The sequence below is a fragment of the Ailuropoda melanoleuca genome, chromosome 14 (assembly GCF_002007445.2).
Source record: "Ailuropoda melanoleuca isolate Jingjing chromosome 14, ASM200744v2, whole genome shotgun sequence".
In the NCBI taxonomy this organism is placed as follows: domain Eukaryota; kingdom Metazoa; phylum Chordata; class Mammalia; order Carnivora; family Ursidae; genus Ailuropoda; species Ailuropoda melanoleuca.
Window position 1 is genome coordinate 104,104,220 of NC_048231.1, and position 16,818 is coordinate 104,121,037.

The window sequence follows — 16,818 nt, forward strand, 5'->3', positions numbered from 1 at the left end:
CCAAAAACAATGACTGACACACAGAATTTCCCAAATCCTTCATTGTTGTCGATGGCTTTTCCTGGCAAAAAGTAGTTTCCCAGGGTTTCTTCAGCTCACGTGAACAGGTGTGTACTCTGGTTAAGATAATAAAATGTAAATACACCTTAAAAGATTGTTTGAAGATAAACTGAAAATTCTTTTCCCTGTGAGTTAGCAAATCAGTGCCCTAACCATGACCTCTGTTTCACTTTCTCTTGTTAATGCGAAAGGCGTCTGGCGATAAGCACTCTCTGGGACAGCACCAGCCGCAGCCCAGCCTCGGGGGGCACAGCCGGCCCCCGCGCCACCCCCGAGACGTGATCTTTGATCCCTGCTTTGCTGGGGTCACATTCTACAGAACAAAGATGAAAGAAGACACCCATGAAAATATCATTAAAAGTTTATTATTTTATTTCAATATTCAAGAACAGTGTGTACTTTCCACGAGACCCACCGTCCCAGCGCATGCTGTCTGGGTGTAGCCCAGTGGAGATCACTCAGCCAAGAGTCGGCTCAAAGATGGAGTGTGTGTGTGTCACGAAATTTGGAGGTTTTGTTTCTGAAATTTTGTTCCTTGTTCTCCCATAACCCTCTCATCATTGAGGCTATAGATTAATAGGCATTATATTAAACCCACACCGGACATCGGAATTAGGATGGGATTATGTTGATATGTTGACTATTTCTCATCTTCGTTCTAAGGGAGGATGATGCCGGTGTGGGGCTCCTTGGAAGGCCTCTAAGAGATACGCTAAAATCAAAAGGCAGGATCAGTATGATGTTACAAGGGAGCACAGGAAAGGTCAGCTCAAGTTAGAAAAGACATGATTCAGAGGAGCCCTCGTCTCTGCTCATGGGGCCGGCCAGGCCCGGCCCCCACGACGGCCAGCTCAGCGATTTGGGGAGCGTGCCCTCCGAAGCCTATCTACTACGCACGTCCGTGTCTCGGATGCCAGCGGACGGAAGGTTATGTGTCCACGAGGGTTAGGGTCTGCAACGTGCACTGCTGTGAGAAGTGTACCGCCGGTCACCTCCCACAGTGACCAGGGTGACACGGTGAGGCCACCCAGAAAACTCCTCCAGTCCCACTCTGAGACGAGCGTCTCCCTGGACCCTCCTGCTGGGCTCTGGGGGGAAACAGGCTGTTCGTAGAAGCCGCTCTGGCTCCCGCTGTGCCGTCACCTAATTTCCAAGAAGATCCTGTTCCCTGTGGGGGCCGTAGCCCAGCCCAACTTTGCCTCCTTGTCCCCTCTCTGCTGCGCCCGAATTCCACTAACCGGGTGTGGTGGGCAGCCGCTGCCTGCAGGTGCCCCCCCCCCCGCCGCGCCCACCACCCGGACTCTTCACAGCTGCCCGCCTGCACTGCACGTACCGAAAACCCCCTGTGCCGCTCCCGACTGCCTCATCCTGGAGGGAGAGTAAGTAAGTGTGTGTTAGGAGGTGAGCAAGGGGCAGGAAAGAAACCAAAGGAAGCTCGATCAGCAGTCCTCACCGCCCTGCACATGTCCCTGTGTCCACAGCAGTGTCGCCACGGCAGTGCCCGCAAAGCCCGGGGATGCCGAGTCAGCCAAGCGAGGCCAAGGACGGAGGGTGAACTCGGGGGTGCGTCGGGGCCACCGCGTGGAGCGAACTCCGAGGACGCGTTGTCTTCAGACACGAGTAACTGTTTAATATTCTGTGCGCCGACGGCCGGAAACTGCCGGCAGGACGCGGCGTGCCTGCCCTGCCGGGCGCACAGCTCAGCGGCGTTAGGCGGGGGTGTCTGCTGCAGGGACGGAGTGTGTGAACGGTATTAAGATCGTAAGGCGGTTATATTAAGAAGCTGAGGACGGGATTCTGGGACAACGAGGCAGGGCTTCAGCGTCTCGCCATGGGTGATCCAGAGCGACTGTCTCTTCCTCCCTGAGAAAAGGAAACATGCAGTTAGGCGATGGGCACGGCAGCCTCGGCACTGCGCCTGGCGCCGGGACCCCGCGCCCGGGGCGCCTGGTCGCAAACCACCTCGTTCTATTAGATACAACGGCACCAGAGCCGAGGCCCTGGTTCCACAGCTCACGACACGTGTGAGCAAGTGCTGATCTGGTTTTCAGGGACCCTCGGAGAAGCTCCCTGGCCCCCATCCCAGGACCCACGGCCCGCTGCCCCTCGGGGGGCAGAGCACTGGGCGGCCGCGTGAGCAAGCGTTCAACGGCTATTTTGTTTCTAGAGTCCAGGGTCGCCGAGGGAAACCGCCTCACACGACGACAGGGACAGCCTCATCTCTGGGGAGTTGCACCGCGCTGCCCCGGGGACGGTTTCTTTTGTCGTGTGCGCCCGGCTGAGCCCCACCAACACCGGCCAACGGCCCAGAGCCGCTGTCCCCAACCCTTGACCTCAAGGGATCTTCAAAGCCCGAATGGACATGTTTTCTGGACAAACACAATTTGAAATTAAAATCGCTGGAGGGGGGCTAGGGCACGGCGTCGGCTCTGAGCAGGTGACGAGTTCGTGAGTCCGCATGTCCTTCGGGAGGAGTGGGAAATGCACCCTTCCTGTGGCATTCCTGTTCTTGTTCAAGTTGTGGGCTCTTTCTCCTTAGGTTATGAATGTGAAATTCATCTCTCAAAGATTTTCCTGGAGGCCAAGAGCCCCCCGAAAGCAAGATATGTGTGACCTACTATTTACCAGATGGCACATGTGCCCTGAACGGACACCGACCCCCTCTAAGCATAGGTTGGCCACGTTGCCCATGACGTCAGTAACGGAAGCCTAATGCCACGGATGCCTTCCCCACAGCACAGTCAACACACGGGAGGAGAGTTTGGATTTGTCGGGCTTGTACTTTTCTCGAAAGAATCTCTATGTGGTTAAGCAACTCCTTTGCAGGATTTTGGTTTCCTACGTGAGCACGTTTATGGAATCCCAGCCTCTGGAGTATGAGACAAGCCCCTCGGGGAAGCTGCCCTCCTGTCCCTGCACCGGGAGTGGCGCTCTCATCCGCCCGGCTGGCCTCCGACAGGCTGGCCCTTGGCGCTGCCCGCGGGGGAAGCCCCGAGCACGTCTGTGCTATCTCCCTGCGTCCCGAATCCCCGGGGAATGAGCCTGCACGGCTCCCTTTCAAGTGAGACCTAGTCCTGAAGAGGGCCGGAACCCCTGCTCCTGGCACAGAGCACGCCTCTGCCGAAATGGGCCGCATCCCCCCTGTCTGTGCAGGACCAGTCCTGTGAGCCAGCATTTCCACTTCCCAAGGGCTCCTTTTGAGAGCAAAACAATGGTGGGCATTTGGTGTTATTTTCTATGACTGTGCCTACAGTTATCAAGTCTCTACCGTGGTGGAGAGAGAGAGCTGGTCTGGGAGGCGGGAATTCTTAGCATCCCCATTTTCCAGTCAGAGGAGCCAAAGCACAGACCCGTTGAGTAACGTCCCCAGAGCCCCTGAGCCAAAGGCGGAGTGAGGGCTTGAACCCGCCCCTCTGCCATGTGGGTCTCACACTTTCCTCTCCGAATGGGGAGGCGTCTGAATGGGTCGCCTGAGAGAATGGGTCGACGCCAGCACTCGGTCGGGCCCGGACTCAGCACTAGCAGAAGGCCGGCCTGAAGCCGTGTCTGGGGTGGGGAAGGAATGGGACCTGCGGGGAGTCGTGCATTCCGTCCCCCCTTCCGCACCCGTCTGGGAAGCGAGCTCAGCTGTGCATTTGGAAATAAGAAACTCTGATTATATTTCGATGCGGTTCCCTAATGATTGGGAGAAATCCACGGCTTTCCACCCAGTTTCCAACCCACAGGGACGGACAGTCCGGGGTAATGGCACCCCCTTAAATACCAGGAGACCCACCGTCCCCACCCACCTCCTTGGAGCCCTTCTCGCCTCTGCAGGGATTGTTTTCAATTGATTGCAACCTCATGTGCAGACTCATTCAGCCCTTTGACCATGGCTGGCCAGTTCATGAACATGTCACGTAGTAAAATCTTATGAAAGCCATTTTAACTGGAATTTGATAACCTGAAGCTTCCCTTGAACTCTACAGAAGCTTTAAAATTTCTAAACCACTTTGTACGAATGCAAATGCAGGAGAACCTTGAGCCTATTAAAAACAAACGGGCCTCACACGCTTGTTCGTTGCACCCGATGAACGTGCTGGACAGGGGACGGGCTGGCCACCTCGACCTGCGAGCATCTCACTCTGGGCGGGAGCCAGCAGGCACAGACACACAGTCCCTGCCCCATCACCTGGTCCTTCCTTCAGTGGCGTTGGCTGTCACCACGCTGCCTGCATGGGGATCGCTCGCCCAGGAGGGGTACGTCTACGTTTCACAGACGAGAGGGAAACCCTTACCGCCGCACACCTCTGGGCTCCCACCTGGGACGCTCGGGTGCAGGAAGCCTTGGGGGGAGCCCAGAAATGGTCTGGGCATTGTGACGCGTCAGATGTGCGTGCCCGCCCGGCCAGGCTCTGTGCACTCGTGGAAACATCGCTATTTTGAATGTGCTTCTGGGTTTGGACCCAGAGCTCCTCCTACAGGTTCCTCATCCCCACCGTCTCGCTGCGATGGTTCAGAACTGGGCAGACGCATGGTGATGACCCTGGTTACTTGAATGTGGGGGCAGAATTTGATTCCTTACTCAGATTTGCTTTAGCATTTCCACTGAGGAGAGGATCCTGCCTGCATTCGACCAGACGTGAAACGAGTCGGCACATCTGCTGATCACTGTACACAGATTTAAGCCCTTTCCTGGGTAGGACAGACTTCCTCACGGGCAGCGAGCGGCCTCCGCTCACCTCTTTGTGGGCCCAGCACCCACTGAATCGACTCGTTCCACATGCATGCGCTCGCTGAGCCGACCCCGCAGCATCCCGACCACGGGACACACCACACGCATGACCCCTCATGACTATTTGGGTTACAGACCAAATCAGTCCACCATAAATCGTAAGGCCTTGATGTGTCAGTAGGCCACTTAGAAAGCACACTCACCCAGCTTAGAGCCCTATCGAGGGTGACTGGGGAGCCCTGTGCTTGGCTGACCAAGGCCGAGCCTGAACTAGGGGTGACCTGGAGCTTGCAGGAGGCCTGGGTCCTGCCTTCCAGCTGCCCAATGTCTGGGCCCGTACCGCCAAGCCTCGCATAGCAGAGCCTTTTAATGTTAAATCAAGTCGCCTACTGTGACCCCAACGGGTGGTCTGAGGACAGGTGGAGTGAAGGGGACACTCTTGTTCTCATCCGTGACCCAGAACCCCTAGAATGTGCAGTATCCATGGAGACGCACGCCTCCCCCAGAATGTGCCCGCCCGCCTGACGACACAGGTGACGAAGCTTGCCCGTGGGTGAGAATCCACGACGTGCTTGTCTGCGGGGCCCGGACGCCAGCTGATGGACACAGCAGGGCAGGGCGCGCGGCAGTGCCTAGGAACTACGCCCCGGCCCACGTCCCCTCTGACTTGGGCATCTTGTCTTTCTTTGTGACGATGCCAATCCCTCATCCAAGAAGGATAAACGTGAAATCCTTCGTGATTCATTTTCCTCTCGGTGGGGTCCTGCAAGCATCCTGGGGTTTTATGCCTTTTCTGATGCCTTTCCTGCCATAACACACGTAAGTGCTGGCGTCTGTCTTGCTGATTCCGTTTCTTTAGGTCGGAAAGGGAGTTGACTGGGGCACCTCGTTGTTCAGTATCGGCTCTCACCACGTGAAGGAAGGAAGCGGAGGGCCTCGTGCGGGTTCAGAGTAAGTGGAAACAGCTGCTCGGTTGTTATTCTAACGAGAAAGTACGTGGGAATGTGGACTCAGACAACGGTGCTCCCTGGCCGTCCGCCTGTGTGAGCACCTGTTCCCTGTCCAGCCATGAACAGTGCTCCCTCGAGCCTTAAGTCAGCCTGGGGACAGTCCTGGGCTATGTGGAAGGTGGCATGCATCCCCACTGGGGTGGGGGGCACCCTTGTCCCCTTCCAGCCGTGAGCCCTGAGTTGCAGGCTAGTGCTGGGATGTCGGTTCTGCTGCCAAGCCCCTGAAGGGGGGGGGCTTCAGGAAACCCAGCCCCATCTGGCTGGTCTCTGCCAGAGACGCACGGCTGGCCTTTCAGTGTGAACACCTAAGTCATAGGGTATCACGGGACCCAGGTCACAGGGGCTCTCTATGTGGGGAACCCCTTACCTCTCTGACCTGTCTGCTCCAGGCCCTCTGTTTCCCCCAGCCGGGGGCTTTCCCTAGGTGTGTGGCCAGCTCCTTGAGCCCCGGCCAGCGAGGCCTTGTCTTGCTCCCTCCCTAGAACCATAGCAGCCGTCTCTGCCCTGCCTCTTCTTGGTGGCACTCATTCCAACCATGTTCTGTCCCCCACCCTGGGAACACGCTCCTTACAAGCCCCCCCCCCAGCACCTGCCAGTGTAATGCGCATGACTGCAGATGGACAGGGTGCCTGGGCAGCCTCTGGCCCCTGACCGTGGGCACAGCCCACGACCTGGGCTCACAGCCAGCCCCGCGCTGGGGCAGCTGCGGGGGCGCGGACCTGTCACTGTGTTCATCTGAGGCCTCTGCCCACGGGGACAGCGGCTGCTGGTGGGTCGGCCCCGTGCCCGAGGCTCTCGGGTGCCAGGCCTCCGGGCAGCTACGGCCTGCTCACAGCGCCTACCCCAGAGCTGGGGCTGAGCCCTGGAAACTGCTGTAAGCTCCAGGGCCCGCGAGAGGGTCCGGGAACGAAGGGAAGCCAAACAGTCCCTCCCCACCCCCGGAAGTCAATCTCAGGTTTGATTAGAGCCGATAATGGGCCGTCGGAGGCTCTCTGAGGCTTAGCAGCACTGCTGGTCCCTCGGTGTCCCGGCCAAGTCCAGAGGGCCGGGCCCCGCCTGCCATTCTTACTTTGTCTTCTCAAGCCCTGTCCAGGTGCCTGGGCCCTGCCAAGGTCACACACTAACAGTAGCCCCGGGGGCCTGACTCCAGTGTCTGTATCGGGCAACCCGCATGTGGCCCCTGGGATCTCTGCCTGTCTGATCCGTGAGCTCCCCCTTTGGTCACTTGGATCCTGCCCCTTTCCTCGGGGGTCAAAGATCTGCTGCCACTCCCTCCTCCCCAGAGCACAGCAGAGCCTCGCAGGGGACCCCTCACGCCACATGTCCTCATGGTCCCCGAGGGAGCCTGGACCAGCCCCTGCAGCTACGTCCTGCTCCCTGAACCAGCCAGCCTGGCAGGTGAACCCCAGAGGAGCAGCAGTGGAAAGCCTGGAGCCCCCCCTGCCCCCCCAGCGCATCCCTGAAGTCCAGAAGGGTTACGTTACCAGTTTGAAGATTTTGGAAAGCGTGCCCTGGGCGTCATGGGCCCCCTTGAGTCCCTTGTGGGCTGGAGCTCTGCCTCCATAGCCAAATCCTGGCTTCTGCCCCTCGGCTCCCTGCAAGAGACCAGACAGCTCTCAGGGTGGCCCTGCGGGGTGGGAAGGGGCGGCCAGCAGTGCCGAGGGCCGAGCACGAGCTCTGCGCCTCCGTGGTGGCCAGCCGGGGCTGCCGTGCGTTGGGAGATGTGCACCCCATTCTCTCACTGAAAGGTCAGACTCCTGATCCGCTCCTCCGTGCGGCTTTCAAGACAAGAGCGGCAAGGTCGAGCAAAGCCAGGTGAACAGCCTTTGCCCACCTGTCCGCAGGAAGGGAGTGCAGGGGCCGCTCTCCGCCCGGGAGGCACTTCCCTGGGCCGAGGCTGCAGGAGGCCAGGCCCCTGTGCGAGGGTCCCTGCCTGCGTCTCTGTGCAGATCCCTTACGTCTGCTGCCTTCTGCCGGAGCTCTGGAGGGTACAGAGCTTTGCACATAGCAAAATTTTGAGGCCCATACTTCTCTAAAGCAGAAAGACAAGCTTCAGATTCTCTGGCCTGGACAAGGCTCTCCCCGGGATGACCAGGAACCAGCTCCCTTGGCCACAGCCGGGGCGCCCCGAGAGGGGATGTGTGGACCCTCCTGGGGGCCCTGGGGCCTGGGCTGGTCGTGGAAGGAGCAGGTCCAGCCAGCAAGCCGTGTCCCTGCCGCACAGCATGAGGGCACAGCCCCGGGCACCCAGCAGCCTGGATGGAGCACTCGGTCTCTGCTCCCTAGCTGTGTGACCTCGGGCAAATGTCAAAGCCACTCTGAGCCTCAGTTTCCTCTTCTATAAAATGGGGATAAATGGCCCCTCCTTCCGAGGTGGCTGGGAGGGTACTGCAAGTTCACAGACACGCTGCTCTGCAAACAGAGCCTGTAGGCTCCGGACACGCGCTCGCTGTCATGATGGGAGAGGCCAAGCCGGCCTCCCCGCCCTGGATGGAGGAAGAAATTTCCTGCGTGGCACAGAGCAGTGTCAGGGGACTGCTGAAACATAAGGACATCCGCTTCCTATGACCAGTTTATTTCTGAGGATGCTTTACTTTCGAACAGGAACTTCCCCCGTGGACACGAGGCAGCACACGAGGGGGCTTGGGTGGTGCAGACACAGGGAGGTTAGCATTCGCGGCACAGGCTCTCCAGCCTCAGGCGCCGTGTCACGCGGGTGCCAAGCAGGCTGGGGGGGGTCGCAGATGAAGTCGCTGTCTGCCTGTGGGTCTGGTCTGCAGCGGACAGGGTCTGAGAGTTCAGATCCTGCCAGCAGGACATGGGAGACTCTCTGTGGGCTGCTCTTAACAATCTAGGGTACAGAACAGACCCGCTGTCTGGTGCAGGCGCAGACCGCTCTGCCTCGGCCTGCAGTCCTCGCAACGTGCGTGCACGTGCGGCTGGGCTGCCCGGAACGCGGATCCAAGCAGCCCTTCCCTTGATCCTAGAGGTGCTGGAGGTGGCATTAGGGAGGGGGTGCGGCAGGTGGAGGGCGGGCTGCCCTGGGGCCCAGAGGTTTCGTGGGTATGCTCACTGCTAGACATCCCCCAGAGGGACAGGTCATGGCTAAGGTGTGCAGACACGTGGTGTGGCAGAAAACCGCCCCTCGCACTGCAGGGCTAAATCCTCCTGTCTCTGTTGCTTTTCTCCGAAACTAGGAGCTTCTGAGAACAAAACTCAAGCACAGGTTTTTAGATTAAATAATCGGACTTTTCCTCCTTTCACATTCTTGGTCACTTCTATCTTTGGACAACCTGGAATTTAGCAAGAAACATTCGACATGGTTTAGAAGAAGAATGGGCGACTTTCACCAGCTCCGAGCGGGAAGGCCGTCCTGTAGCTCAAGGAGATAGTCAAGCAAATGAAATGCAGAAGAGGAGTTTGCTTTGGAAAAAAAGAGACTGAATAAAGATTAGTAAGCCCCCAAACGGAGACGCGAGGGAAGCAAAGGTCTCTCTGGTTAGCTGCTGGGTGAAGCAGGCTCTAAATGCCCGGAGGGAGGGAGGGAGGGCCTTGGGCTCTGGCCCCGCACATTCCCCGGTGACTCCGCATCACCTAGAAAGTCAGGAGGCAGGCCGAGGGGTTACCAAAATAAGAGTTCATTCTGCGGTGCCATCTTGGTCTCCTGCTGGCCCAGAAAGTCAGAAATTAATTGACTGCGAGGCCCCAGCCCATGTGTTTCCTACACGCTTGGCCTCTTTTTGCAAAATCATTAGCTTCGGAAAAAGCTCAAATACACTTGTATAAAGTGTCCCAGCAAATTCCATATAAGAACATGCTGGGGCAATGCAGGAAGCTTATGGAACCCCTACCCTCTCCGCGGGACTCCCCCTCCCAACCTCCCCCTCACTGTTCTCTCTTCCCTCCTTCCTTTCTCTGTCTTTTAAACTTGATTCATTCATGAGTGTGATGTGTATGAGTCGAGCAGCAAGTGTTTGCACTGCGCACTGGGGAGTCGGGCTGCGTTTCCAGGGCAGATGGGCTCCCTGGCCTGTAGGTTACACAGCGTTGGCAAAGTAAGAACCGTCGCTGGCATTTACAATAAGTAAAATGGATAGTTTTGGCTAGAATACACCGATAGGCATTTTAGGCTGGCTCAGACACCCAGTGGCACTGGTGTCTAGAAAGTGAGCAAGCTGGCCACTGAAAATCTTGACGGGCTCTTTGCTCTTGGTGTTCAAACCCACAGTTCCTCAGAAGACTTTCCTGGTGTCTAAGCTGTGGTTATGGCCCCGCCACCATCAAACCCCAGATCTCGTGGCTTCATTAGGCCGTGGGACTGGGGGCGGCACCACGTTTTCTCAGCCAAGTGGCAGTCTGGGGGCAGAGCAGTTCACTTGGATGGCCCACACACAGGGCCTCCCTGGGTCCGTCCCGCGGGGACCGGTGTCCCACCCCTTGTGCTGGAAGAAGTCAGGAGCTTTCTCAGCACGGAGCCGCTCCTTCCCGGGAGGCTCCCGCTTGGCGCGGAAGCAGGGGCCTGTGCCCCGCTGCGGGGTTGGCGGCGGGGCCCTCAGTTCCCCTCGGGAGGCGGTGGCCCCCGATGGCGTGGGCAACGGGCTTGACGGGGAAGAAGGGGGGCCTTCAGGCAACCTCGCCGAGCAGAGCACGGATGCCAGGCAGCTGTGAGGAGCAGAAGGGACAGGGAGCCACGCGGACACGCGGGTGTCACCTACCCAGCTAAACCTGCTGAGGGACAGTCCTCGCCCCTGTGTGAGAAAGAGAGAGACAATGACATTGTGATCAAGGCAGGGAAAAAAAGTCTTTGAATAAACAAGAAACACAAATCAGGATCGTGCTGAGCGGGTGAACGCTGTTGACACGGGCTGGATCCCGGGCCGGCAGCGGCCGCCGGGGCGGCTCAGGGCGGGTTTGGGACCAGGGTGGCAAGGAGAGCGAGCTGGCAGCCAGCAGCACTGTCTGCTCGGTGAGTTCCTCAGTCTGGGCTACTTGGGACCCACGTGGCATAATTTTGGGGTGAAGTCGGGCAGCTGTGAGGCCCGCCCTCTCTTTGGTACATTTAGGGAATTCGGGGAAGGTCTACAGATGGGGTAACAGTTGCTGACAACGTTCAGAGGTCTTACCTTTCCTTGCGATGGAGGAGGCGTGCGTGGTGTCACCTGCAAAGACACACAGAGGCCGGTGAGTGGGGGTGGGCGCCTCTCTCCCCCTGTGACCCCCGTGGAGCTCACCGTCCTGTTCCTGACCGGCCCCGGTTGGCTGGGAGCCCCGGGGCCAGGGAAGTCACCCACTCCGCCCAGCCTCCCAGTTCCTGTCCTCGTTCACTGAGACTATAGGACCGGAAACTCCCGCGCCAGGCCGAGTTTCCAGAACACTCTGAAAGCGAATGGGAACGTCCACAGCCTCCAGTCCCGCTGGGGCTCCCGGGCACACGGGCCGCACACCCGGAGATAGCCACGCTTTCTCGGGGTTGGACGTAAAGTGTCCCCTGATGCTCAGAGCCTTGGGGGGAGTGTTCTCGGGCCGGGGGCTCCTGACACTCACTTGCCAACACGCAAAAGACCCTCTTAAAATGCCTGCTGCACACAAGTTTAGGATGAGAAGCTTGTGGTTTTGCTTTTGTTTTTCAATCTTTATTTTTGAGAGCACTTTCAGGTTTCTAGAAAGAATGCACAGAAATTAGAGAGTTGCCAGTTGCGCTCTCTTGTCCTGCACACTGTTTCCCTACTTACCACAGCCTTGTGTGCACGGCTCATGGGTTACAACCCAGGAACCAAGGCCGGCGTGCTTCCATTAAGTGACGTTCGCCGCGCACAGTAAGGATCCCTCTCATGGTGCAGGTTTGCACAAATGTGTGACGTCAGATGTCCACCACCTCCGTATCACACAGAGTAGGTCCACTGCCCTAACATCCCCTCTGCTCCCCTGCTCATCTTCCTGACCACAAACCCTGACAACCACTCTTCTTTTCATCTCTTTAACCTTTTTGTCTCCATAGGTTTGCAAAGCCTGTGTTTAGCATCTCATAGTATGTTAGTCGCAAAAAGAGTAAGTTCTTTGCTTGAACACAAAACGCAATAAGTGGCAGATGCACTTTGGACCTTGTGAACAGGTTCAGGCCTGAGCTCCCATGGCCAACTTCACCCTGAGGAGGAGGGAGGCATCGTTGGGGACATACTCATGTCCCCTGTGGATTAGCACTCAGGGTCACCTGGGGATAGACTCAGTCCCCCCTGGATTAGAGCTCAGGGTCACCTGGGGATAGACTCGGTCCCCCGTGGATTAGAGCTCAGGGTCACCTGGGGATAGACTCGGTCCCCCGTGGATTAGAGCTCAGGGTCACCTGGGGATAGACTCGGTCCCCCGTGGATTAGAGCTCAGGGTCACCTGGGGATAGACTCGGTCCCCCGTGGATTAGAGCTCAGGGTCACCTGGGGATAGACTCGGTCCCCCGTGGATTAGAGCTCAGGGTCACCTGGGGATAGACTCGGTCCCCCGTGGATTAGAGCTCAGGGTCACCTGGGGATAGACTCGGTCCCCCGTGGATTAGAGCTCAGGGTCACCTGGGGATAGACTCGGTCCCCCGTGGATTAGAGCTCAGGGTCACCTGGGGATAGACTCGGTCCCCCATGGATTAGAGCTCAGGGTCACCTGGGGATAGACTCGGTCCCCCGTGGATTAGAGCTCAGGGTCACCTGGGGATAGACTCGGTCCCCTGTGGATTAGAGCTCAGGGTCACCTGGGGATAGACTCGGTCCCCTGTGGATTAGAGCTCAGTGTCACCTGGGGATAGGCTCGGTCCCCCGTGGATTAGATCAGTGTCATCTGGGGATAGACTCGGTCCCCTGTGGATTAGAGCTCAGGGTCATCTGGGGATAGACTCGGTCCCCTATGGATTAGAGCTCAGGGTCACCTGGGGATAGACTCAGTCCCCTGTGGATTACAGCTCAGTNGAGCTCAGGGTCATCTGGGGATAGACTCGGTCCCCCGTGGATTAGAGCTCAGGGTCACCTGGGGATAGACTCAGGTCCCCTGTGGATTAGAGCTCAGGGTCACCTGGGGGATAGACTCAGTCCCCCGTGCATTAGAGTCAGTGTCATCTGGGGACAGTCTCAGGTCCCCTGTGGATGAGGCTGTGGNAGCTCAGGGTCACCTGGGGATAGACTCGGTCCCCCGTGGATTAGAGCTCAGGGTCACCTGGGGATAGACTCGGTCTCCCATGGATTAGAGCTCAGTGTCACCTGGGGATAGACTCGGTCCCCCGTGGATTAGAGCTCAGGGTCACCTGGGGATAGACTCGGTCCCCCGTGGATTAGAGCTCAGGGTCACCTGGGGATAGACTCGGTCCCCCGTGGATTAGAGCTCAGTGTCACCTGGGGATAGACTCGGTCCCCCGTGGATTAGATCAGTGTCATCTGGGGATAGACTCGGTCCCCTGTGGATTAGAGCTCAGGGTCACCTGGGGATAGACTCGGTCCCCTGTGGATTAGAGCTCAGGGTCACCTAGACTCGGTCCCCTGTGGATTAGAGCTCAGTGTCACCTGGGGATAGACTCGGTCCCCCATGGATTAGATCAGTGTCATCTGGGGATAGACTCAGTCCCCCGTGGATTAGAGCTCAGGGTCATCTGGGGATAGACTCGGTCCCCCGTGGATTAGAGCTCAGGGTCACCTGGGGATAGACTCGGTCCCCTGTGGATTAGAGCTCAGTGTCACCTGGGGATAGACTCGGCCCCGTGCATTAGAGTCAGTGTCATCTGGGGACAGTCTCAGGTCCCCTGTGGATGAGGCTGTGGCCAGGTGCCTGCTGCCCCTGCAGTCTGGAATCTCCCTGCTGCCTGGCGCTCACAGCGGGATGCGAGCACTTACGATGTTCTTGAAGAAGTGCACTACGGGGTTTTCGTCTTGGGGCCGGCCGTGCTGCGACTTCTGGGGCAGGGAGCCGTAGTGGGTAGTTCTCGCCGCATGATGTCCGTCCTGAAAGAGAGGGCGCAGTGAGCTCAGGTCATGTCGCGCCCTCTGCTCTGGCCTCGCTGGGAAAGCTGCCTCTCTCGTCTCCTGGGGGTGCTTCTGGATTCTTTGGGATCAGACCTTATGCTGGGGCACAGCTGCCATGACCCAGGACACTCGTGGTGCCGGGAGGGGACCAGGCAGCATGTCCACCACGGAGCCAGTGTCAGGGCCCCTGAAGTCACAGCATGGGGGAAGGGAAGAGAATGTAAGGGTGAGTCCCCTGAAGACAGGGGCAGGGTAAGTAAGCCATGCGAGAACACTATCACTTCCCTGAGCTTCTGCTGTGGATAAAGGAGAACACTCAGGAATTAACCCCTCCATGAGCTTTGGAGGGGTGCATCATGTGAACGAGCCTGTTTCTCAAAATCAGGGTCCCAGGTCACAGCACCGGCACCTGCCCAGTTTGGGACAACCTCTTCCAAATCTCGAGCCGAGAGAAGGCTGTGCGGAGCAGGGCCCAGCTCTTCCCAGCTCAGGAAGTGCTGCAGAGATGACAGGGGTGTGGGCGGAGGAGCCAGGCCCAGGGAGCAGCAGCCTCCACGCACCCCCTCCACCGTGGGCTGAGCTCGCCGGCATAGAGCACTCGGGGAGGTGAGCTTGCAGAGCTGACCCGGGGCTTTCCTCCTGCTCGCCCACTGACAACATTCCCAAAGGCCAGAGGAGCTCCTCTAGGGCCGGCCTGGCCTCCGACGACCAGGGCCTTTCCATAGCACGTGCTGAGGCCCGTCAGGCGCTCCCTTCCCTCATCAGCTTAGTCTGTGCTGCGTGAGATGAAGCCCTTCTTCAGGGGACACCTTGCCTCCGAGGAGTCTATAGTGTGCGTCTCCAGAATTTCAGGCCTTTGCTGGGCCTCATCTAACCGGTGACCGCTGTAGCCTGACCAGGCTGTGCACTGCGCCCAGCACTGATAGGGGCACTGTGCCCGGCACCCGCTGGTTAGGGACATGTACGGCTGTCCCCAGATGCCCGCTTCCCTGCCTCAGACCCCCAGGTCTGAAACCCAGCAGTCACCCTTGCCTCCGTGGACACATGTTGCCTTTCTCTGGCACACTGCTTGCCTCGGCTCCCTTCCCCCACAATTGGCGATAAAGCAAAAGTTGGCTGGGCTCCTTCTCTGATCCTTCCCTTTCCAGCCCAGACACGCCTGCAAACCCTGCGGCCCTCTCCCCAGCCTCTGCTCCTGCTGCACTGAACAGACCACCTTTCCTGTGGCTGGAGGGTCGCTGCGAACCCACTCTGCTCGGCGTCCAGGCGTGCCCCACTTCCTGAGTGCTGGTCTTTGCTCTAATGGCGCGGCCAATGTGCTGTGGAAAAGGGCACCTGTGCCCTGCCAGCCTCCCCACGATGCTGGCTCCTGCTTCCCCGGGATGTGCCGCGCCAGCTCTCCCTTCAAGCGCCACGACCTGCCCGCTCCCCGTGCTGAGCTAGGCGGGGCCCCCTGACCGACTTCTCTGCCCTCCCTGCAGCCCCGGCAGGAGCCGGTCCTTTGGACTCCTAGACACCCTCGGGCCTCTTGGCTGGGCCTCTGCCCAGGGCCTCTCCCCTCCCTCACCTGGGTCCAGCCGGTGGCCCTGCCTCTGCGCTGGCTCCCCTTGCCGCCTGCGGTGCCCCTCCGCTGCCCAGTCACTCTGCAAGGGTCTCCTGCGGGGAGCCGGCTCCAGCTCCCCCTGCAGACCTGGCGTGTCGTCGGCCTCCCGCGACACTCATCCCCGAGCACCCCAAGTGTGCAGCGCCCGTGGCCCGCTGGGAGCCCAGCCGCTCAGGACTCCCCCCCAACGCCTGCAGGGGAGGCACAGGGAACCCGGTGGCCATGGGCGCTGAGCCTGGAGAGGTGGGCACAGCAGGGAGAGAGCGGGGGGCGGTGGGTTCTGTTACTGCTGAAGGCCCTGAGCCTTCTTACTCTAAGTCTTGCTCTCTGCTGAGGCTGCAGGGCCCAAACAATCTGCTTCTCCTCCCGCGTCCTTGTCTCTCAGCCAATTTCCAACTGTCTGACCTCACTGGCCAATCACAGTCAAGCCACACGCCAACCTTGTACCTTCTTCTGCAATGAAAGACTGAGCGTAAAATTAAGAATTAAAAAGCAAAACAGCTGAGCCAGGAAATGACTGAAATTACTTACTTTAAGACAAATATCTTAAAGGTGTCTGATAGGTCAGCCAGGTAGTGATTTCTGGGATTCCATCCTCCTGGTCTGAAATAATGGAATCAGCTTGCAATTCAGTGCCCTGGCTTTTCCCTTGCTGTTTAGACACCATTCTTCTGCCGGCTCTGTACTGGATATCTAGCCAAGGGCAGCAGGCACTGTAACCCTCACATCCTGTCACTAAGCTAGAAAAATGTCTCAAGCTTTACATAGAGGTTTTTACAGGAGTGAATGCTCGGTCGTATTATGCAGATCTCATCTCATATCATCAACCTTATTTACGTTGTGCGATAGGTAATGGGGTGTTGCATAGGTCGTAATGTTTCTCATGCGAATTATGCACACCTGCTTTCAATGCCTATAAGACAAATTATGTATTTTGTGATTTTTATAACGAATATATCAGCCGCCAATCTTTTGAGGGAAAAGTAATTTAAAGGAGCGCGTGAAGTATGTGAACTGCACTTGGGCTCTGGGAGCTATGGCGTCAGGGTCAGAGCCCTTCACGGACGAGGGGGGTTGGTGGATTTACAGCCGTCAGCACAGAACTTGGCCGGCAGGGTTGTTAACTGTGTTGGATGAACACACAGACCGCGCCGATCACTTCTCCTGCAGGGCCTCACACGGCACCGATCGGGAGTGAGCAGGGCTCCTGGTGGAAGCACACCCTTCTTGTGTCACACGTGCAGCGGAAACCCACTGGCTACGCACTGGACCTGGACTCTTGGTTGTAAACTGTCTGCTGCACAGATGAGGCAGTCACATGATTACAACTGTATTGTTGTATTTTTTTTTTTAAGATTCTATTTATTTATTTGACAGAGAGAGAGACAGCCAGTGAGAGAGGGAACACAAGCGGGGGGGGGGTGGGAGAGGAAG

At 58.1% G+C, this 16,818-nt stretch overlaps 1 protein-coding gene across 5 annotated transcripts in view; it reads right to left on the minus strand.

Annotated features, from left to right (window-relative positions):
• Positions 1–545: 545 nt before the first annotated feature.
• Positions 546–16,818, minus strand: part of MBP (myelin basic protein) — a 98,165-nt gene continuing 81,892 nt past the window's right edge. For 3 of the 5 annotated variants that reach the window (XM_034642345.1, XM_034642344.1, XM_034642347.1), the window contains 5 exons: positions 13,653–13,760; positions 10,908–10,943; positions 10,500–10,532; positions 7,269–7,379; positions 546–1,923 (listed from right to left, as the gene is read on the minus strand). In XM_034642345.1, the coding sequence (XP_034498236.1) occupies positions 1,879–1,923; positions 7,269–7,379; positions 10,500–10,532; positions 10,908–10,943; positions 13,653–13,760 (333 nt within the window). In that variant the 3' untranslated portion in view covers positions 546–1,878. The remainder of the gene's footprint in view (positions 1,924–7,268; positions 7,380–10,499; positions 10,533–10,907; positions 10,944–13,652; positions 13,761–16,818) is intronic. The other 2 variants (XM_034642346.1, XM_034642348.1) reach the window with 1 other exon arrangement.